General features: G+C 50.8%; 1 protein-coding gene across 1 annotated transcript in view; it reads right to left on the bottom strand.

Annotated features, from left to right (window-relative positions):
• The window catches only part of LOC106731741 (SH2B adapter protein 3-like), a 41,461-nt gene extending 18,299 nt beyond the window's left edge, over positions 1-23,162 (bottom strand). Inside the window, exons 1-5 of the mRNA XM_075914765.1 lie at positions 22,962-23,162; positions 21,214-21,343; positions 20,810-20,862; positions 18,905-19,003; positions 1,638-1,729 (exon numbers count right to left, since the gene is read on the bottom strand). Of these exons, the coding sequence (XP_075770880.1) occupies positions 1,638-1,729; positions 18,905-19,003; positions 20,810-20,862; positions 21,214-21,343; positions 22,962-23,162 (575 nt within the window). The remainder of the gene's footprint in view (positions 1-1,637; positions 1,730-18,904; positions 19,004-20,809; positions 20,863-21,213; positions 21,344-22,961) is intronic.
• Between the last annotated feature and the right edge of the window lie 768 nt (positions 23,163-23,930).

The following is a 23,930-nucleotide window of genomic DNA, read 5'->3' as shown; positions in this document are numbered from 1 at the left end:
ACCCCTTAAAGGGGCACGGGCTGGCTACGGTGCCCGTGCCAGGTGCAAGCCTGCCAGCACCCAGCCAGCAGACCCTGCACCTGGCACGGATCGAGCCACCCACCCGATGCCCCCCAGCCCTCCCCCTCTTCCTGGGACCAGGCTGGCGGCTCCCGGGAGCTTGCCCGAGACCGCATGAGGCGGGCACCCGCCTGGGCTAGTGTGGATATTGTGGACCTCGTCCACGATCTCGGCACTAGGCACAGGAACGTGGCCAGCTAGGGCAGGAGAGCTGCCAGCCTGGCCACCCAGGAGCAGGTGTGCATGAAAATCAAGGGGGTCCACTGAGACCCCCAACCCTGAGCCCTGAGCTTACAATGGCCGTCCTGGGTCAGACCAAAGGTCCATCTAGCCCAGTAGCCTGTCTGCCAACAGCGGCCAACCCTAGGGACCCTGGAGGGGATGGACCGAAGACAGTGACCAAGCCATTTGTCTCGTGCCATCCCTCTCCAGCCTTCCACAAACCTTGGGCAGGGACACCACTCCTACCCCCTGGCTAATACCACTCCATGGACCCAACCTCCATGACTTGATCTCACTTCCCTTTAAACTCTGTTCTAGTTGTAGCCTTCACAGCCTCCTGCAGCAAGGAGTTCCACAGGTTGACTCTGTGCTTTGTGAAGAACAACTTTCTGTTACTAGTTTGAAGCCTGCTACCCATTCCTTTCCTTTGGTGTCCTCTAGTCCTTCTTTATGGGAACTAATGAAGAACTTTTCTGGATGCACCCTCTCCACCCAACGCCTGCTTTTAGAGACCTCTATCCTGTCCCCCCTCTGTCTCCTCTTTTCTAAGCTGAAAAGTCCCAATCTCTTTAGCCTCTCTTCATATGGGACCTGTTCCCAACCCCTGATCATTGTAGTTGCCCTCCCCTCTCCCAGCCTCTCTCTTCCCCTCTCCCACCTCCTTTTCCCAGTCTCCCCCAGTTTTGTTCAATAAAGACAGATTCCATTTTTGAACACAATTGTCCTTTATTTTGTACATCAAGAAAAGGGGCTAGGGAGGGTAAGTGGAAGGAGGTGAGGGAGGAATGGGGTACGAGCCCCCGATGGGGAGGACTGGGCTGGCTCTGAGGGTTTCTGGGGGTGGAAGCTCTCCTGCAGCCCCCCAATTGCCCCCTCTCCCCAGATGGCAGCCTGTGGCAAGTGCAGCCGGGCTGATGGCCGAGTGGTGTGATGTGCCCAGTGTGGGTACTCCGGGCACTCCAAGCCAGGACTGCTTTGCAAGCGGGGCACCCCTGAGAACTGTCTGTCCGGGGTGGGGGTCGGGACCCTTTAAGCGCAGCCCTCGGCTAGCCTGAGACAGCATCTCCACGCTCTAAGTCCTCCTCTGATGCCCTGCCAGCACTGCTTCCGGCCAGCCTTAAGCCCTGTTCAGGGTCCACTTAATGTGGACGTGCTAGTTCGAATTAGCAAAACGCTAATTCAAACTAGTTTTTAGTTCTAGATGCGTTAGTTTGAATTAGCGCTGTAGTGTAGACGTACCCCAGGAGGGAATCTCATGCACTGAATGTAAGTGCCCAGAGCCAGATGTTCCCAGTACCACCTGGAATGGGGTCCCCCAGCAGCTGCCCATGCAAGCACCCTCACTCAGCCCTTACCCTTGGGCCAGGCATTCTTTGATTGCTGCTGTCCAGGAACTCAGCTGCTGCTCATCCCTGGCCTCGAATACAACGTCGGTGCAGTTATTCACCTAGACAGGAGAGAAGGCAAATTTTGGATGGTACAGGAGCACGGCCCAGAAGCACAGCTACCCTGTCCCACCTGGGGCTCCACTGCCCATGCCACAGGAGTGGGGATTTCTGTTTGGATGCGGAGAACCAGCTCCAGTATTGCTTCCTTCACAGTCTCTCCTGCCAGCCCTTGGGAGTACCCCCTGGCTGTGTCTAGACTGGCTAGTTTTTCCAGAAAATCAGCCACTTTTCCAGAAAAACGTGCCAGCTGTCTACACTGGCCGCTTGAATTTCTGCAAGAACACTGACTTCCTACTGTCTGAAATCAGTGCTTCTTGTGCAAATACTATGCTGCTCCCGTTCAGGCAAAAGTCCCTTTTGCGCAAAACTTTTGCGCAAAAGGGCAAGTGTAGACAGCTCAGATTTGCACAAAAAAAGCCCTGATCGCAAAAATGGTGATCAGGGCTTTTTTGCGGAAAAGCACGTCTAGATTGGCTACGGACGCTTTTCCGCAAAAAAGCGTCCTGCCAATCTAGACACTCTGTTCTGAAAATGCTTTTAATGGAAAACTTTTCCGTTAAAAGCATTTCCGGAAAATCATGCCAGTCTAGACATAGCCACTCTGTTCTTCCCCAGGCTATTCTGCTTCCTCCCCACTCTCCCTCCCACCCCCGGCTGGGTTGCTGTCTCCAGGGTAAATGATTCACGGCCTCTGCAGCAGGAGAAGGAAAGGAATGGGAGGAAGGAAACTCACATGGGGAAGGTTGTCCCTGGGGTGGGGCGATCTAGCCATTTACTTCCCAGAGGAATTTGGCCATTTATGGCCTCCTATTCCAAGTGGCCCTTGCTAGGCCCCATGTCTGGGCAGCACAAATGACTGTGCTCAGACTTTTGTCCCTGCAATCAAGTACCCAAGGAGTAAGCAAGTCCCTCATCGTGTCTCTTGGAGCCAGCAGCTTTCAAACAGCAGTGGCCCCTGGAGACATGGCTGGTAGCTGGGGCTCACTGGGAAGAAGAGAGCCAGGCAGCAGAGTAGCATGCGGAACAGAGCAAATGGGAGGGGGAGACAGCAGCCAGAAGCCAATCTTACACCTCTGGGAGCATTGGCCCCCAGTCTAAGGCTGGGAAACCCCCACAGCAAGAACAGGGGAAACCAGGAATGATGGCTGCCTCACAAGGTGCCTGCAGGGGAATGGGCACAACTTGGTGGCCTGGGTGCTGCTTGGGGGCCTAGTGTGTGCGTCTAAGGTAGAGGATACTTCTCCCAGATCTGGGATTGGCAGCAGGCAGGAGCAGAGGAGTGAGAAGGGGCTGGCGACAGCTTGGGCTCCTCTCTTGGGGAAGGAATGGGCATGCTCTGCTAGTCATTGCAGTGTCTACAGAGCAGTAATGGGCACCAAAGAGAGGGTCACAGACAAGGAAGCCCCCAGCCTGGATGCTTCCAATGACAGGGGCAGCAGCTACCATCCTGCTAGTCTCCAGGGGGCACTGAGCTGGGGAACATCTGCAGAGCACTAGTGTGGCATGCCCACCACTCTGGCACTCACACTGCTGTTGCATAAATTGCAAGGTTTCGTCCCCTTGGAGGCTAGTCTGATTTACCCCAAGAAGAGAGTCACACTTTCAGGCTGGGTCCAACTCAAGTTTATTGGTTGCAACCACGGTAGGCTAAGGAACTCAATGTTCAAATCAGAGCCGACCCCCAACATCTCACAGGCAGGGGTTTTTATAGGGTTCACATCTTTCCTGGTTTAGGTGCCTTAACATGATAGGTTACTTCATCTTTGACATTTAGCATTCCTATAGGTCAGGTTGATTTTCCAAATGAGGTTAAATACAGTGCCTACTTGCTGAACAATGGGCAAGCCATACTTCCCTTTTTCCTTTCCTGCTTGAGCCGGTCACAAGTTTAAAGGATGTGGAATCTATCCATATCTCTACTTAACAGAAGACTGGTTTCACTTCCCTTCGTCTCCTTATTATAAGTTATTACCTGTGACAGGCCTTGACCTTTGTCATGTCTTACTCCTATACAAATAGCAAATATATCTAAGCATTAGCAATGTATGTATATTGTACGTGCCCCTCATAGGGGAATCAATGGCTCCGGGGGATTTGACTTCCCTTTTACACATCAATTCCCCCCTCAAGAGGCTTTCTCTTTCTTATACCTCATCAGTTTCTTCTTTGGCTAATCTTTGGTAATGTACAAGCATTTCACGGTTGACAGTAGTCAATACAGTGCGACATATAGAGGCAATTATACAAGGTATAAAACAGGGCATTAAGCATAATCTAATCACAACAAAACAAAACTAAACAGGAATGTGTACCAACATAGCACAACAAGAGTTTTCCTCTTTTTCTTTGAAACAGTCGTGGTTCAGCATCATGCAGGGGAGAGGTTACTAGCACATCACCCTGTAATATTTCGATTCTTCTGGTGTCCAACAGGTGGGAAAGCAGGACCAGAAGGGAGAGAGGCTTATCAGCAGTCGGGGTAGGATCATTTTGCAATGGGAAGCATTGGCTAACAGTCAGTTCTTGGCACTTCACAGCACTGATGGACATAAGAGTCTTTATTCTCTGAGCCAAAAGCCAGCTAGCTCTTTTGGAACCAAGGTTATTTCCTAGGAATAAAGCAAACCATAAAAACAATCCCACGCGGTTGCTTGATACCGGCCTTATCAAAGTGAGGCCTTTTTGGCATGTGGTTGCCAGGGGAACCAGGGTCGCAGTTACTGCTGTAGCATACGCTTCTCAGGCTGACTTAATTATTTGAGTTTGTCAGTCCTTAGCAAGATACCATGGACTGCCTCAGTTTACTCCTATAGTTCTTTTCTCTTGACTTTGGGGTTCTTCTTAATCTACTAGGTTAAATACAACAATTTAAGGGATTTTAATTTACTCTGGAAGTGCTGGTACAGCACTATCATTATTATAAATGTTAAAATCAAAACTCTCTACATAATTTGGCAAACACTATTCAAATCCATCCCCAAGATATTTCGTCGCCTTACTGGCACTGCCCATGATTATAGGTTTGACTTCTACTGCCTGGTTGAGTGCTGCAGAGATAGGTGTTTGGCATGGTCCACGGTGTTTCCCTATCTGTGTGTACCTCAGACGGCCAGCCCCGATATATCTTTGGGCATTGGCCACCAACTTCTTGATCTTTGCCTGCAGGGCCAGTAAACCCTCCTCTTGGTACTTACTTCCGCCATGCCACTCAGCATCTCATGTGTAGTTATCTCCACTACCAAAGTGCGATATGTCCACATTCTATTGACGGTTAGGCCGCTTGATGAGGGACTGTTATGCACACAGATGGATATACAGAGGGGCAGGATGGAGTGATCTGTCTGGGTAGTCAAACACCAGTAGGTACCGTTCATTTGGACCAGCTCGATGTTCATTTGTTTTTCTATGACAACCACATCAAGCCTAGGCAGATTCGTCATGATGTTAAATGGGCAGGTACATAAGATTTCCTTATCAAAGTGGGTGCAACAATCCCTGGGTATAGGGAGGCTCCCACACCTTCAGAATAAGCAATGCCTTCTATTCTATCTATATGCCCTTGCTTTGGTACAAGCAGGGAGGTTACCATTCTGATCTGATCTGAGTGAGGAATCCTCAGAGGGACCAAAAACAAATGGTTGTACTATGCCCTGTCCAGGTGGGCCTTTGGGTCCTCATGGATTCTCTCTTTCCCTACTCCAATGGGTAGGCACAAGGGAGATTGGGGACTCACCACCATAAGAACTAAGTGGTAGTGGCTAAAGCTTACCTTATTCTTCAATACTGGCCTTCTAATTTCTTTATTTTACTTCTAATCCAATTAGTTTCTGGTCCAAACATCAGGTTAGGTCTACAGAGCTGGACAGATCCTTCAAACTATTTAGGATCAATTGATTAGCTTGGCTGGTGTGTAGGCCTTTACGGGCACTGGATATTACTGCATTTACAAGTCTGGATTCTCATACAATTTCTGGGCTATGACATAAGTGTTGCTGATAGGGTTACCAGGCTCAAACCAATCTGCGATGGTATCTGCTAAGCCTTGTCATTGCCTAATCAGGCATTTGCCAATTTGATTAACCAGTCTAGCACACAACTGGTCTGTACCAGTGTGGAACATCATCAAGGTAAGGACCAGTGACAGTTGTCCTTGTTCTGGAACAGGGGCCTGTTCAGGGCATGGTGCACAACTGGGAGGCTCCATTTTGTCCTTAAAGTCCTGGTTGATGATATCCAAATGAGGGCAAGTTAGCAATGGCCATTAAAGCAAAACTAGTCTGGTGGGAAGGAGCTAGTCCTGTCTCCCATCCTTCTGTTCACGTGATGTACTCCTTGCTTCCTTCCAGTTCTTTTTGTTCACCTGTGGAGACATTGTTAACATTCTCCTAGCCTAAACAATTTTCTATTCACAACATTTGCAATACGTATTACAATTAAGACACACAAGACAAACTTGGACAGAACACAAACACATGTCATGACACAGAACCATGGCATTTTGTTGTTGTTTTTCTTCAACTGGCGCCAGCGCTTTCTGATGATCTGAAAGACAAGAAAACATTTCTTCCCCCCCATCGGGGTGGCCTATTATAACTTAAAATACTGCCTAAGATCTGCTAGGGGAACAGGTTACAGCTAGTTCCTTACCATTTTCATGTGCGAGTGAGCTGCAACTTTCTGAGAACAAGAGCGCTTCATCGGTACTCGTGACCTTCCACTCCCTTGAATTACCTTAGAGTTACTAGCCCTCCCCAACAGTGGCATGGTTCTGTTTCCCTCTCGTATTGCAGACCGGGCTCTTTTTTTTTTTTTTTTTTCCTTATGATCTGTCTTGATCCTGCTAAATGACTTTTCTTAATTACACAGATTTGTCTAGCATTAATTTGGTAAGGAGAGTGGGCTTTCTAATTAGCCCCCACACTTCCTAATTCTTTTCAGTATATGATTTTCATAACATCCAGGCTGCAGCAGTTGAGTTATGCTGCTGGCTCTGGGGTGAATCACTTGCTCATGTTCTGTAAGGAGATTTATGTTGCAGAATGTGTCTCCTTGTTAAGGCAGATTTAGTTTTTAGTGATTACATCTTCACATTCAATTTCTACTGGTTGACATCTGGGTGGCTTTTAAGTTACCTTCCCCCACGCCCTCAAGCCAATTATAACAGCGTGTGAGGGAAAGGTTTTAACTGTTTGTTATGTTTTTTCCTCTGGATGGCCCCCACTCATATGTTGTGAAACATCTTTGGGTTGCCTGCGTTTCTAGCCGTAGAGGCTGTCATTTTCTATTTGCTAAGAAGGGCTTGAGAATTTCCTGAAGTTGCTTAGATTCGATCCTTGCTCAAAGCCCGCATTCCCTTTTCAATCTCATAGCTTAGGAAGGTGCATATTTGGGCCTTCTCTTGTGAAACTTTATATCCCTTCTTCCCTAGGGCATTCAACAGGGGCTCCGTTGCCCTTTTTCCCTTTTGCATATCAGGACTGGTAATCAACAAATCATCAATATACTGGAGGAGAGCTACCTCAGGGTGCTGCCCCCTCCAGTCTTCTAAGTCTTTTTGCAATGTCGTCCCAAAAATATGGGGGGATGACACAAAACCCTGGGGCAACACAGTCCACAACAGCTGGGTTTTGTGATGGGTGTCCGGGTCTTCCCATTCACAAGCAAATAATTTCCAACTATTTTTGTGTAAAGGTATAGAAAAGAAAGCATCTTTCAAGTCTAATACCGTAAACACTGTTGTGTCTGCTGGAATTTGTGTTAAGATAGTGTGTGGGTTGGGGACCATAGGATGGTCTACAAGAACTTTCTTATTTATTGCCCGTAAGTCTTGCACGAGTCTATAAGAGACGCTATCCGGTTTTGGCATCCCTAAAATAGGGGTGTTGAAGGGAGAGGAACTTTCTACTACCTAGCCATATCTTTTGAATTGTTCGATTAATGGCTTTAAGCCTATCCAGGTGGCTCTTTTTTTTTCTCTCTCAGGGGATATGGCTTTACACCCACAGAGCCTTCTCCTTCAATGAGAGGAATTCTTACTGGAGTCACAAACTTTTCTCGGGCAGGGGTCTCATCTGCCTAAACACATGGATTGACTCCTTCTAAGACCTCAGTCCCTTTTGTCTCTAACAGCATCTCAGCTGCACAGAGAGCCATCTGGTAATTTGAGCCCTGTTTCACCGGCAGCTGCACTACATTCTGATCACTACGGAAGAAAATTTCAGCTTGCAGCTTAATTAGCATATCTCGCTCTAGCAGGGCAACTGGGCATGCAGATGAAACAACAAAGGCATGCTCTAACATAATTTTTTCTAATCTTCGTGAGGAGGGGTCTACATACGGGTAGCCTGCTTCTCTTTCCCTCAATTCCTTCTATCATCACATGCTTTCCACTTTCTTTAGCTGAAGGGGGTTTTATGGGGATCATAGAGAACGTGGCTCCAATATCCACCAGAGCCTCATAGTCCCTGCCACCCACCCTTATTTTTACCATGGGATCCTTTCGAGCTTTAGCTCGTAGGGTGGTGGCCTTAGATTCCCGTCCCCTTCAACTAGATTCTTCTCCGGAGGATTCTGCCCGCATCTGGCGGTTCTCCGGTTGTCTTTTCTTCCCCTTTGCCTTCAATTTTTGGGCAGTCTCTCTTCCAATGTCCTTTTTCCCCATCAGTGCACACATTCATCAACTGCTACCCATCCCCTTCCTTTCTGAGGGGGCCCCTTATGGTCCGGCCTCTGGTTGCTGGAGAGTGCTGCAGCCAGCACTGCCATCTGCTTCTGCGCTCTCTTATCTTCCCTCCTCTATTACTTCTCTAAGGGGGTACTGATGGTATGATGATCCCGGATCTGATGGGCCTTTTCGCAAGAAGTATTTTTTTTGCCCGAATTGAGTAGTCCACCCTGTTGGCTCAGCCCCCCTCACTTCAGCCTCTGCAGGGGGGGCTGAAGTGAATCCAGGACCAGCAGGAGTCTGATAAGGGGGGGGTAACTTTTCAGATGTAAGTTCACTTATGATTTCAGAGTTACTGTTTCCTCCTGAAGTGGCAGGAGAGGAACAATTCTCATTCTCTCTAATAGGGCTAGACCCTCCTGAAGAAGAAGGGGTTTTCCTCTTCTTTCCATAGGACTCAAATTCCTCATCACTAGAGGGAGCCAGTATTTCAGGGCTTTTACCTCTCAAGGTCTTTGCCTTTGCAGCCATGACCTTACACACACCCATACTACATTTTAATATCCATTTTGGTCGATCCTGGACGTGGAATAACCAACAATCAATATATGGGAAGTGATCCCACTGTCCATCCCGCGTCACAACGCTACGTGTTAGGGATACCAGGTTTACATCAAAGGAGCCCGTATCTGGCCATCCGACACCAAAAGTAGGCCACTCAAGTTGACAAAATTTAATTAACTCATCTTTTGCCATTTTTACTCTGTAGTCACCTTTAAAATTACTAAAATTCTGTAACATGCATCCCAATGGGGTTGCGGAGTTTTCTATCCGGGAACTTCCCGAACCCATATCTATCTATTTATATATATTGCGCGCACACACACATACACAGTCAACAAGCTTTTATCGCGGCTCCGTGTGTCGATGGAATGACACCACACCAGCTTTTAGCGTCCGAACTCAGAGAGGGTCCAGCGCTTGGCTGCCTCACTAGAGACACCGGTGTGCCCTTGTGGAGCCGTGACACTTAAGACGGGCCTATTAGACAGCAACAAATATAGACAAACAGGGGGCTTGGAGACTCGCTGGGTCACGAGGTTCGGCTGACCCCCCTTGCAATCAAGAAATCCTGGTCATCGGGTTTCCCCTTGCAGGATTCTTGGGGCGGCTGGAGTCAGCTTAAGTCTCAGACCTGGTCAGCGACAGTCATGCTTACACACAAACCTGTGGTTTCACAATTTAGGTTTCCAACAAATCATTAAAACAAAGAACAAGAGTACTCCTACTAAAAACAAAAGCAATCCACTGGAGTTTTCCTAACTCCTCATAACTTCCCCACGCAACCCACGGGTTCATGGTGTTCCTTCTGGGGCTTACAGAGGCTTTTACCATTCGGGTGCGACCCGCCTACCCTATACATGTTTTCCTACCGGATACACCGTGTTTATTCGAAGTTCCTACTGTCCTCGAAGGACAGTTCTCGAATTACCAACACTACCCAAAACACAGGGAATTATCGGTATACTCACTCTGTCTCTGCCCCGGCGCCTTCTCTTCGGACCTTACAGCCTAGTTGACTCATTCAATAGAGACTCCTTTAACTTTCCGGATGTCCCGACTCACGCTTTCGGTGCCGTGACGGACTCAAACAGTCCGGTGCGCACTTCACGGTCACCTACAGCGAATCTTGTCGTCCGACTCCGGAGTAGTCCAAGGGATGTCCCTTCGTGGTCGCCAATTTGTTGCATAAATTGCAAGGTTTCGTCCCCTTGGAGGCTAGTCTGATTTACCCCAAGAAGAGAGTCACACTTTCAGGCTGGGTCCAACTCAAGTTTATTGGTTGCAACCACGGTAGGCTAAGGAACTCAATGTTCAAATCAGAGCCGACCCCCAACATCTCACAGGCAGGGGTTTTTATAGGGTTCACATCTTTCCTGGTTTAGGTGCCTTAACATGATAGGTTACTTCATCTTTGACATTTAGCATTCCTATAGGTCAGGTTGATTTTCCAAATGAGGTTAAATACAGTGCCTACTTGCTGAACAATGGGCAAGCCATACTTCCCTTTTTCCTTTCCTGCTTGAGCCGGTCACAAGTTTAAAGGATGTGGAATCTATCCATATCTCTACTTAACAGAAGACTGGTTTCACTTCCCTTCGTCTCCTTATTATAAGTTATTACCTGTGACAGGCCTTGACCTTTGTCATGTCTTACTCCTATACAAATAGCAAATATATCTAAGCATTAGCAATGTATGTATATTGTACGTGCCCCTCATAGGGGAATCAATGGCTCCGGGGGATTTGACTTCCCTTTTACACATCACTGCCTAAGCCAGGGTTCCAATGAAGCTATGCAGGTGGTTGGCTAGAGTGCCACGTGTGAAGGGCACCCGAGTGGGGCATCCTGGGAAGTTCTCATTCCCTGCCCCCCACACAAACCTCAGTCCTTTCCTCTTCTGCTCTTTCTGGGGTGCCAGATCCCCCCTAGATCTCCCCAGTGCATAATCCACACAGGGAAACACCTCATTGAGATCCCCTACCTCCACCCCCACTCAGTGAACCAGATCCCCCTGCCCGCCCAGTGCACTATCCATACAAGGAAACACCTTGCCTCTCACCAGCATGCCTGTGAGCTGAGAGCAAAGCTACCAGGGAGGGCAGAGACCCGAAGGAAACACCCAGCCCAAGACAACAGCACCCACTTCCCCCTCACCTCTGCAGGCATAAGAGGAACTGACATGTGGCATCAGAGCTCCAGCAGACACATGCTGGGAGTGGAGAGGAAAACCCCAGAGCCTGTGAGGTGCCTTGAGGCAGCTGCTGACTTGCAGAGGCCAGAGCCAGGCTCTGCTTCACCTGCACACATGGACTGCAGGCCCCGGGGCTGTTGGAACAGCACCTCCATTTGGAATGTGACACGGCTGCAGTCATGAGGAGAGCCAGAGCCCACGCTCACTGGCCTGTATACACCCCAGAGCAGTCTCTAGTGACAGGGCCTCTGGGCTCCCTGCTCCAGCTAAGGAGCCTCTGCCAGGCCCCTTAGCACTAACAGGAATAGAGCTGGGGACTAGGGATGTAAGGGAGTACTGGCTCCTACTACATTTAAACTGAAGAGCCACAGCAGGGGTAGCGAGCCTCACCCCCACTTATTGACTAATCAAGTAGTCAATGGAAATTCCATCGACTACTCAATTAGCTGATTAACCACAATTTAACATCCCTACTGGGGACGTGGCAAGCTGCAGCCTGGTCAGTGCAGGCCCAGCTGTGTGAGAGGCAGCACGCACTGGCGGGTGCAGCACTGGTGTTAGCCTTGCCAAGTACCCCTGTTGTCCCAATGCCTGGCAACTGCTGCCAGGACTGTCTAAGCTCAGATCCTTTAAAGGGGATGAGAGAGACAGAAGCAGCTGTTGGAAATATAGGTGAAGAGTAACAAATGCAAGCACCTGATCTCCCAAAGCTCCCCCGGGTGCTAAAGTAACCCTGCCAGTGTAGACCAGAGTTTTATAATGTTTTATGTAACGTGCTTAATGGGTAGTGTGAGAATAAATGTTAAACAACTATAACTCTGATGGCCACCCTTCTCTGGTTAGCAGGAAGGAATGGTCCTTCAGGCTGCTAGTAGAGATGCATTGGGCAGACTGCTTGTGTCTGTATCTGATGTCAAAGCAGAAAGAGATCAGAAGGATCCCTGCGATTCAGTACGATCACACTGTTGCCCCTGCTGGAGACTCTTGTACATTTCAAAGCAGGCACCCACTGTTGCATAAAAAAGCCTCCACCTGAGCTTACTTGATTTTACACATGCATTTTCTGAAAATACACTAACTGTAAAGTCTAAGGTTTTAAAATGTAACTCATTGCAATCTTTGTCAAAGTTTGCAACTCACTGTAATCCTTTGTCAAACCTTGCAACTTTGTAACTCTCAGCTACTTTGTTTGTAACTTGCTCTAAACTGCATTCTCCCCTGAGTGATGGAGAGAGAGGGAGGGAGGGAGAGAGAGAGTGTAAGTGGGAGTTAGGAACTGCAAGGCTGGAGCACATGGTGATGAGTCATCAGAATGCTGCTTTGCTGGATAAAGGGAAGTCTGGGCATGCTCCCTGGTGACAAGGTGGATGAGTTGCAGGGGCCATTCAGACACAATATAAGGAGAGGGAGCACATACGAGACTCTTTCTCTTTTCCCCCTGCTCCTGAGAAACTCCTCTCTACAGCCAGTGTCTTTCCTGACCAGCTTCCCAGCCATGATCAGCAGACAGACCCTCCACGCCTTGGCTCCTTTTGCAACCCATATGCCTGTGTGAGTGTGTGAGGGCAGGAATGAATGTGTGTGAATGAATGGGGGGGGGCTTATTTGTGTGTGTGTGAGAGAGAGAGAGAGCACGCTAGCTGATTCCCTCTTTAGTTTAAACCTTTGGTGGCAGCTCTATTTTTGTCGTGTATACAGTGGAGTGCTAATTACTCAAACAATAAACCCATGTCAGGGTAACCCTGGGTGGTCTCCAATGGGAATTTTTTGGGGTAACATTAACTGGTGGAGAACATGGGCAGACCACCACAAGGGGGCACTAGTGATAGCGCATGGGTGGGCAATGATTTTTATGGGGGGGGGGGGGGTCACTCCAAGAATGTGGGGGTCTGTGATGAAGGTTAAATGTAGAAGGAAGCTTGGAGTCTAGGAGGGAGTTTGGGCTAAGGAGGTAGTTGTGACCTGAGGCACTGGATTGAGGTGCAGAGGGGGTTGGATTGTGAGATGGGGCTGGAAGAGATTGTGGTTTGAGGGAGAGGAAAGGGATGCCATGGAGTAGAGAGCGTGTGGGAACCCCAATGTCTGCTCCCCCTTCCTGGAACAGTAGAGGAAAGGGATTCTGTGGAGTAGAGAGCGTGTGGGGACCCAATATGCCTGCTCCCCCTTCCAGGTACATTAAAGGAAAAGGATGGCATGGAGTAGGGAATGTGTGAACCCTGATATGCCTGCCCCCCCTTCCAGATGTCTGGTATTTTGTTATTTGGATAAGGGACCACCCCCCCCCCCCCCCCCCGTTTCCCCTCTCCTCCTTCTCTAGGCAGGAAGGATGTGGATTCATGGGCCCCAGGGGCGGTTTCATCAGGGGAGTGAAAGTGAAAGTGTTCCAAAGTGACTGAGGCCCTCATGGGAAGTGGGCCCACTGAGGGCAGCTTAAGCATGTGGGAGGAACCACCCCAGTTCCTTGCTTCTCCCTACCATAACCCAGTGCTTATGGGTTTTTTTTCTCTTTTGCTGTACTTGTGATGCCTACGTTCTTGCAGTTTAATAGTTGCAGTTTTTAAAATGCTTAAGGTTTTTGCAGGTTCTTATATCTTACAGAACATCAGAAGAGCTGGTACCAGCTGAAGAGCAACAGAAACACCATGCTTCTAGTGTCACAAAGTTGCTTTTCTGTGTTGCATGTTCTGTGTTGCATATTGTGTGTCTGTCTTGTGCTAGCATTGTTGTGTTTGGGGAAAGAGGGGGTACTACACTAGGGTACACTCCTTTTCCTCTACTTCTACCATCTCCAACCAAATTATCAGTCACACTCCCACCTCTGTGAAAAAGCCTTTAGTCCCCAATACATCAGGTTTATTTTTAGTTTCTCTGATTATCATTTTGTTTTTTGTTACTGATATACTTTTCCCTTTGCTGATATACTGGTACATTTTCTTTATTGTTAATCCCTCTCACTGTCCTCTGATTACTATCTTGGTATTAAGTCTCAGAGGGGTAGCCATGTTAGTCTGGATCTGCAAAAGCAACAAGGAGTCCAGTGGTACCTTAGGGTATGTCTACACTACCCCGCTAGTTCGAACTAGGAGGGTAATGTAGGCATACCGCACTTGCAAATGAAGCCCGGGATTTGAATTTCCCAGGCTTCATTTGCATAAACTGGGCACCGCCATTTTTAAAACCCCGCTCGTTCGAACCCCGTGCCACGCGGCTACACGCAGCACGGACTAGGTAGTTCGAACTAGGCTTCCTAGTTCGAACTACCGTTACTCCTTATAGAGTAACAGATGTATTGGAGCATAAGCTTTCATGGGCAAAGACCAGGGAGCCCCCTGGAGTGGTGCCGGCATATCGGTGCCTATATACCGCTGCTGGCCCCCCACCCCCTTAGTTCCTTGCATCTGACGAAGTGGGTCTTTGCCCACGAAAGCTTATGCTCCAATACATCTGTTAGTCTATAAGGTGCTACAGGACTATCTTGGTATTGGCAGTTATTTTGTTTATTGTAAAGAGGGTATCTGTATGAAAAATCCAAAAATTGTCCTGGTAATTGAAATATTGGTGTATTAGTGTATTTTCAGAATGAGTCACAGGGGCCATTCAGACACCTGTGTGCATCCCAGAGTCAGCGGGACTTCCTGCTGGCCCTGGGCTGTACATGGAGCTCCTAGCAGGGGCTCTTGTACATTTCAAAGGAGGAATGTAGAAGTGCCTATCGACTAGTAAATTACTCGTTAAGTTAACACTTTTAGCCTATATGAAGCAATTATGTAGTCCGGGTGGGGGGGGGGGGGGTAGTGAATGGGTAAGGAATGTGAGCATTTGAAGAGAGAGATTAAAAAAAGGTTACTTACTTCCTAACTGTTGTTCTTTGAGACATGTTGCTTATGTCCATTCCCAGGGCTTGACAAGCGACAGCGAGCCCCGTTCGCTAGCCACGCGGTTTGACGCACTGCGCATGCGCAGACCACGCTGTGCGGCCGCACCGGGCTAAAATCTACTCGCCATGGGCGAGTAGATTGCCCTAATTGTCAAGCCCTGTCCATTCCACTTAGGTGTGCGCGCTGCGTGCACAAGTTCTGGAAGCTTTTTACCCTTAGCAGTACCCGTTGGGCCGGTCAGGGAGCCCCCTGGAGTGGTGCCGGCATATCGATGCCTATATACCACTGCTGGCCCCCCACCCCTTTAGTTCCTTCTTGCCAGATGTTCCGACGAAAGGGAGGTGGGTGGGATTGGAATGGACATAAGCAACATCTCGAAGAACAACAGTTACAGGTAAGTAACAGTCTTTTCTTCTTCGAGTGGTTGCTCATGTCCATTCCACTTAGGTTCTGCCCCTGCCGGCATAGCTTGGGAATCACCTGAGAGCAAATAGACTGCAACACTGCTCTGTGTAATTGCATAGTGGTTAGTAAAAGTATGGATCGATGACCATGTAGCCGCTCTACAGATGTCTAGGATCAGCACCTGCGTTAGGAATGCCGTTGAGGAGGCCTGGGCTCTGGTAGAATGGGCTGAGAGAGAAGGGGCCGGCTTTCCCCTTAGATCATAACACGCCTTAATGCATGCCATGATCCATGAGGACAGGCACTGAGCTGACACCAGAAGGCCCTTCATCCTTTCCGCTATAGAGACAAAGAGCTGAGTCGACCTATGAAACTGTTTTGTCCTCTCTAAATAAAAGGACTCCTGGCTCCTTCTCATTTGCGTGTGGCTTAGGGTAGAAGACCGGTAGGAAAATCTCCTGGGACATGTGGAACAGGGACACCACTTTAGGTAGAAATGCAGGGTGTGGACGCAATGTCACCTTGTCCTTAGGGAACACAATGTACAGTGGCTCCGAAGAAAGGGCCCGCAATTTGGACACCCTCCTAGTGGAGATGATAGCCATGAGAAAGGCCACTTTCCATGAGAGATTAGAGAGGGAACACATAGCTATTGGTTCAAAGGGGGGGGGGGGCGCATGAGACCCCAGAGCACTAAATTCAGGTCCCACTGGGGAACAGGCTGTCTAACCTGGGGGTAGAGCCTATCCAGGCCTTTCAAAAAGCGCTTGATCATCACATGAGTGAAGACAGAGACTCCACCTTCCCCCTGGTGAAAGGCTGTAATGGCCGCCACATGTACTCTCACCAAGGAGGTAGACAACCCTCATTGCCTGAGTTTGAGGAGGTAGTCTAAGATCAGAAGGATGGGGGCCCGAAAGGGGTCCCCCCCCCCCTTCTGAATGGCCCAAATTGAGAACCTCCTCCATTTTGCCTGATAGGTTGCCCTGGTAGAGGGCATCCTACTCCCCCATCAGTACCTGTCTGACCGGATCTGAACAGAGGAGCTCTCCCCCCTCAACCATGGAACTTCCAAGCAGTGAGGTGAAGGGACTATAGGTTCGGATGGCACAGATAACCTGATCCAGGTCCTGTGTCAAGAGGTCTGGCACGAGAGGGAGGGCAATGGGGTCCTCCATGGACAGCAACACCAGGGTGGTATACCAGTGCTGGCATGGCCAGGCCAGGGCCACCAGAATCACTGTCACCCTGTACCTTTACACCCTCAGGAGAACCTTGTGTACAAGGGGAAAAGGGTGGAAGGCGTACAGGAGACACGCAGGCCACCACATCCCCATGGCATCCCCCACTGACCCGGGGCCCTGACCTCAGTATGAGCAGAACTGGGCACACTTCTTGTTGACCTGTGATGTGAAAAGGTCGAGGAGGGGAGTCCCCCACATGCGGAAAAGAAGGTGCATCACCTCCTCCTTGAGAGACCATTTGTGGGCTGCGAATACCCTGCTGAGACGGTCTGCCAAGGTGTTGTGAGCCCCCAGGCGGTAGGTAGCCTGTAGGTGAATCCTCTGTGTGATGCAAAGGTCACAGAGGGATAGGGCCTCCTGACAGAGGGGAGAGGATCGAGCACCACCCTGTCGGTTGATATAACACATCGCTGTTGTGTTGTCCATCAAGACGGAAACACAATTGCCCCTCAATTGAGGCTCCTGCCCTCAGTTCCCATGTGCAACAACCTCTACACTCGAGACCACATACCTTGTGTCCGTAGGTCTGCTAGGTGAGCTCCCCACCTGGTATCGGAGGTATCTGTCATCAACTGCATCAAGGGAGGGGGTTGGGCAAAGGGGACCCTGCAGAACACTTCGCTCTCCCTCAGCCACCAGTCAAGCGTGGACAGGATCTCCAGTGGGATGGTCACCACAGTGTTGATGTGGTTGCAAGCCGGCAGAAGACCCTTGCCAACCAGGCCTGCAAGGGTCAGAGGTGCAGTCTGGTGTTTGCACCACTTAAGTGTATTCTGCCACGTGGCCCAACAGCATTAGACAATGCTTCACGGTTGTCATAGGAGTAGCCTGGAGCTGTCGAATAATGTCCTTCATGGCTGCAAACCTGGAGCTCGGTAGAGACGCTCACCCTGTCATAGCATCTAACCTCACCCCCACTAACTCTATTATTTGAGTAGGGACAAGGGTTGATTTCGCCTCATTCAACATGAGTCCCAACCGGGAGAAGGGGGAGAAACTACCTACTAATTACTTCTAATCAAACAAGTAATTAGGACAACACTCAACTATTTGAAGAACTATTTACAAAAGATAAGAGGTGCTAAGGGTGCACTTGCATAAAGCAAGCCAAGCCTTCCAGCAACCAACACGAGGTAGGAAGGAGGGGGGCGGAGGGCCAGCAGGGGTATATATGTGCCGATAATACTGGTGCCACTCCAGGGGGCTCCCTGGCTGGCCCAACAGGTACTGCTAAGGGGAAAAAGCTTCTGGAACTTGTGCACGCAGCGCGCACACCTAAGTGGAATGGACAGGGCTTGACAAATCACTGAATCTACTCATCCATGGCGAGTAGATTTCAGCCGGTTGCCCCATTCACCGGTGGTGCGCGCATGCGCAATGTGGGTCTTGCGCATGCACAGTGCGGAGCTGGTGAGTAGGTTTTGCTGCCATTTGTCAAGCCCTGGCAATGGACATAAGCAAGCACTTGAAGAAGAACTTGAAGGTTACCTCAGTGTCCAGATGGCCAAAGGGGGAGTTAAAGACTCAGGAGCACCAAGACACTATCTAATGAGCCCTGGGTAAAAGGGAGACTGATGCAGGACAGAGACGGCCTTGGAGTTAAAGGCAAGCACCCCTAACTAAAATGAATAATACGACATGTTGACAATGAAAAACAACTTCCAGATAAACAGATGTTACACACACTGATTATGACTGATTAGAAGCTGACAGTGCACAATGCATAGAACTGAATGGGAGAAAAGTCCTATAAAAGATGGGGTGTCTTGCATGGGTCTTCAGATCTCATCTTGTCAAGCTTGGAGTACCAGTCCAGACTGGCAGAAGCCCTGCTCCCCATTTCCTCACATCAAATCGCCTGGCCAGTAACTAGATGTGAGCAACAGACTGGTAACTATAACATCGACAAGGCAGTTTGGTGTGTGGGGTGGGGTGGGATGGGGGGTCAGTATACTACATGCATATGCTAGAATAATGTTACATTATCAATAAATGTGGCATTTTGCCTTATTCCCCTGAAAAAGATCCCATGTGATTAAAGTATAACACCAGGAGTGGACTGAACGCTGCAGAGAGCAGGCACGTCCTAGGCTAGCTGTGGATTTCACATAGCATTTGCTCCCTGCTGCAGGGCTCCGTAGGGGGCTCAGAGCCAGGCGGATCACACTCTATCCCATACCAGGGGTAACTGCCTGTTGCACCCTACTGTCTGTCCCTATGGGCCCTACCTTGAGTACAAAAGTGTTCATGTCTGGCATCTCAAGGCAGGTGCATCTCCGGATCTCTCGGACAGCAGAGCAGGTGGTGAGCAGCTTGGGCTTGGAGAACTGGAGAGGGGGAGGGAGGGAGAGAGAGAGAGAGATTGCTGAGTGTGCAGAACCAGAATCCTTGCACCAGGAACAACATGGAGCCCAGACAGAGTTGGTCAACACAGGGCCTCATCCTTCACGCCACTGAGTATCTTCAGCTCCCACTGATCCCCGGCTCAGCTGTGCAGCGCTGCCGCTTTGAAGTACCCCTCTCCCTCAGCTTTGCTGCCTCTATCTTATAGAGGCAGCGCCGGGGGTGGGGGGGGGGGAGAGTGGAAATCGACTAGTCGACAGACTATCTGATAAGCAAATGCTTGTCGAACAATCGACTAGTCCTTAACATCCCTATTCTGGACCAGTTGAAGTTTCCGAAGGTTCTTTAGAGGCAGCCCCACATAAAGTACATTACAGTAATCTAGTCAGGATGTAACACGAGCATGGATCACTGTGGCCAAGTCATGTTTGTTCAGTAAGGGTCGCAGCTGGCGGATCAGCTGAAGCTGCCCAAAGCACTCCTGGCCACCGAAGAAATTTGGTTCTCGAATGTTAAATGGTCCAGGAGGACTCCCAAGCTGCTCACCTGTTCTTTCAGGGGAGAGTACCCCGTCTAGAACAGGTGCCATGCCACCGATTTAGATCAGTCACTGCCACACCTGGTTCTGATGTCACAGGGAAATAGAGGGGCAGGAGGGGAACAGAGGGGCAGGAGGGGAACGGGGGCAGAGGGTGGTGAGGGGGTGGGCATCAGGGAAAAAGAGGGCAAAGGGGGCAGGGGCAGTGAGGGAAGGGGGAGGCACCAGGAGGGTGCAGGGCTAAGGGAAGGTGCAGGTGCCAGGGAATTCTGGGGGTGAAGCAGAAGGGCAGACACCAGCAGGGGAGGGACCAGCACCAGAGCAGAGAGGCAGGGCAGGTGTGTAGAGGGAGGTGTTAGAAGAGGGGCTGAGGAGGGGTAGCTCACTTGATCAGAGTGGGGCTACTGGAGGAGTGGGCACGGGGGGGAGAGAAGGGCTGGTGGAGGGGGCAGGTCTCAGGAAGGCTGAGGGCAGTGAGAAGGGCAGGAGTCAGGACCGCAGAGGAGGGTGAGGAGTTGGGGGGCAGCAGGCACCAGGGGAGCTGATGGAGCAAGGGGAGGAGACATGGCAGCAGAGAGAAAAGGTAGAGGTTTATAAGATATTTATTAATAATGTATTAGTAATTACTGTTTTATTAGGAATTTATGCCATTAAAAAAAAACAAAAAAACACTTTTTGTGTAGGAGGGTGGCGAGTCCCTTTTTTGTCTGGTAAGTAGGGTTCTCCATAATTTGTTGACCCCTGTTCACCAGGATGAATTGGTTCCCCATCTTGCTCTTCTCCAAGGGTCCCAACAGGTCCATCCCCACCTGCTCGAATGGTACACCTACAACTGGCAGAGGTATGAGGGGGGGGCTTTAGGTACACCCTTAGGCCCAGCTCGCTGGCATTCAGGGCATGAGGCACAATAATCTCTAACCTGATATATACCAGGCCAAAAGAACTGCCAGGCCACCCACTGGAGGGTCTTTTCCCTGCCTAGGTGTCTGGCCCAGGGAGTGGCATGTGCTAAGTGAAGGAAGCTTCGGCGCAGCCTCCGAGGGACTACTAACTGGTGTATCTAGTCACAAGTCTGAGGGTCGGCCACCACCCGATACAGTCGGTCCTTCTGGATCTCAAAGCACGGTCCCTGCGGGTGTCTTGTCTCCTTTATTTCTCCTGGGTTGCGGGCCGTAGCCTGTTCCCATGCCCAGCTCAGGGTTTGGTCTTCCCTCTGTTCTCTCATAAAGTCTATGTCCCTCTCCAGCTGTACCTGGATGTCCTCCTCTGGGCCATCTCTACCTGGATTCAGGAATATCTCGAGTCCTGAATGATTAGAGGGACCTTCTTGAGGGTCTGTCTCCACAGGAAACCCTAGCGTCTTAGGTTGTCGCTTTCTTGTGGAGCAATAGTCGCAGTCCCTCACAACCTCTTGAAACTGTGGCCAATCTCATCTTAACACCACCGGGTATGTCAGTTGTGGGGCCATCCCTACCCAGAGGAGCTCTCTTCAGCCCCGAACTTAGAAGTTTACCCGGGCAATCGAGTAAGGATGCACATCTCCATGGATACACTGGAGGTTGAGCATCTCCTCAGCTAGCTAGAGGTCCCGTACCAAGCCTTCTCTTATAATGGTCTGGCTGCAGCCAGAGTCTACCAGAGCGGTGGCCTCCGTACCTTCTACTACCACAGTGATCACCAATTTTCCAGGTTGGGGTTCGCACGCCCGATGGCTGACCACCCAGACCTGCCTGTAGTTGCAGTCCATGTAAGGACAGTCCTTCTGGAAGTGTCCTCCTTGGCCACACTCCCAACAACAATCCCAGGGGCTGGTGGACCGTACCTCACCCTTGGGTGAACCTCTCCCCTTGTGAAGGTTTTTCCTTCCCTGCAGTATCACGGTTCCCCGCTCTCTGGCAGTGTGACGGGGTGTCTGAGCCCCACACTCCCGCAGGTCTGTCCCCGGTGCTGTGGGCAGAGTAGGCCCTGCGGCGGAACCAGCGCGGCACATGCTCCCACGTGGCCAGGGGGTTTAGCGCCAGCCCGACATCAGGGGGGAGGGGCGGGGGGAGGAGGGACACCGACGCTACGCCCTCCTGCATGGGTGGCGCCCTGGCGGGGGATTTAAACTCGCCAGGCACGCCAGGGAAGGTGGATGGAGGAGAACCAGAGAGCTTTGGAGAGCCAAGCCGGGCCTCAGACGGAGTGCAGGACAGCGGGGTTGTCCGACTTACGGTCCCTGGTGGCTGCTTAGCCGGGATTGGGGCAGCCGACTAGGGGGCCTACCTGCTTGTGTGGCTCTTGCTGCAGCAGCAGTGGGGGAGACTTTGGGGTGGTTTGGCGGACTCGGCGCTCTCTCAGGCGGTGCAGGCTGTGAGTAACGGGCCAGGGGACGTGCTGGAAAGAGGGGTAGGAAGTGGCTCAGGGTGGGGCCTTGGATATTGGCCCGCAGGTTGGCAAATTTCGGGCAGGCCCCGCCAGCCAGCCAGGGAGCGAATTCCTCCTATCTTCAGGGCCCTGGGCGGGGACCACCTACCCACCCTTCAAGCAGGGTGGAGTCATCGCAGACCCGTGGAGGTCAGTGGGCGTCAATAGTCACAAATATATGGTTCCTGAGGAACAGGAACGTGACCTGGAGGAGAGTTGAGGGTCCGCACCCGGACAAAGTGGCCAAATCCAAACCTTGGGCGGTCAGACTTGCGGGGGGGGGGGGGGTGTGTGCAGACAGTGACAGGCAGTCCACCCTATGTTTCATCTTGCCAAGTGTAATAGGTGCGTAGGGGCCATAACGGTTCTTTCCTCTGGGGTTTCCTTCATCCCAGTCCCTCTCGTCTCCAAGGGCTCTCTGACCATCAAGTATGTGATCTGGTTTCTTCTTCTGCGAGGTAATCCTCCATCAGGCTTACTGCTGCCATCAGTGTGGTTGGCCAATGTCATTGCACCCACTCCTCAGCTCCTGGAGGTCGTACCTGTATGAACTGCTCCAGGGCTACCATCTTGGTGACTTGGGGTCCAGTTAAGCCCTCCAGGTTCAGCCACCTCCAGCAGTGGTCTCAGATTCTTTGGGCAACAGCCCAGGGCCATGCCCTGGGGGGGGGGGGGTACCCTTCTTTACACAGCCTTTGTTGTTAAGTCTCTGGGCTAACACCGGTGCTGTCTAAGATGGCTGCCTTCACCTGCATATACTCCAGTGCATCTTGGGCACCCAGATTGCAATACACCATCTGTACTGGTCCCATTAAATAAGGGGCCAATATGGTAGCCCAGTGATCTTGAGGCCAGCAGGCGGCCATAGTGACACGCTCAAAGGTGACTAAAAATGCCTTGGGGTCATCCCCGGCCCCATCTTTGTTAGCCAGATGGGCAACCCTAGCCCAGTGTCACCTGTCACTGTCCTCGGGGCTTAGTGGACCCCTTGGCTGTACCAGCATAGCAACCTGTTGCACCAGACCTTTCTGTTGGGTCCAGTGTTGGGTAGTCAGCTCCTGGAGTAGCTGTTGTTGCTGCTCCTGCTGTTGTGACATCTGCAGTTGGTGCTGTTGGGTCAACTGTTGTATCAGCTGCGTCTGCTGCTGGGCCACTTGCTGTTGTTGGTTTTCTGCCATCCATTGCAGGAACTTCTCCATCTCCATCACTTTCTTGGTTGCAGGGGCTAGGTAGTTCCCCCTATCCCACTCCCCCTCTAGCTGTACCTTCCAGGAGGGCCTGGATTGTGCCCACATTCTCCACCGCGTGTGACGGCATATGCACAGCCCATATAGGTGTGAGAATATTCCAGGGTGAGGACTTTTGAAGGTTCATAGGGAGATTCCATGCAGAGGGGGGGCACTCAGTGCCCCTGGGAGTTACTGGTTTAATGAGGTGAGGGGAGAGGGAGTTTGTTGTTGCAGAGAACAGCACAGAACTGGAGCCCCAGAGACTGGTACTCTGGTGACTGGCTGACCCCGCTCAGAGGGCACAACCAGTTCTGGCCAGACGAAAGACAATGGGCTGCAGAGAGGAGACCTCAGTGCCCTGCCCAGCTGGTTCCAGACAGGGGAGAACAATGGATGGAGGAGAGGGGAGTTGGGGCCCAGGTGACCCTCTCTACCTGGGGAGAAGACAATGCACAGGGGAGGGGCTGTTGCTGGGGATATTGGAGGCCCTGCTGGAAGACAGGGGCTTCTGATCTGGACAGAGGGCAGAGCAGGCGGGGCTCACCTGGCTGCAAGGCAGACTCAGACATGCGGGGCTGAAAGAGGCCAGGCCTACAGGCCTGAGGGATCCTTTGCTGCGTTCAAAGCTCAATAAACCCTTCTGTTTTGGGCTGGCTGAGAGCTGCTCTGGTGTAGAGAACAGGGTGGCACCGTTCCTTCTGGGAGTAGAGGCCCTGGGGGGTCCAGAGGGAGTGGACC

Source organism: Pelodiscus sinensis, unplaced genomic scaffold (genome assembly GCF_049634645.1).
Source record: "Pelodiscus sinensis isolate JC-2024 unplaced genomic scaffold, ASM4963464v1 ctg43, whole genome shotgun sequence".
Classification (NCBI taxonomy): Eukaryota; Metazoa; Chordata; order Testudines; family Trionychidae; genus Pelodiscus; species Pelodiscus sinensis.
This window is presented reverse-complemented; position numbering and strand designations above follow the sequence as displayed.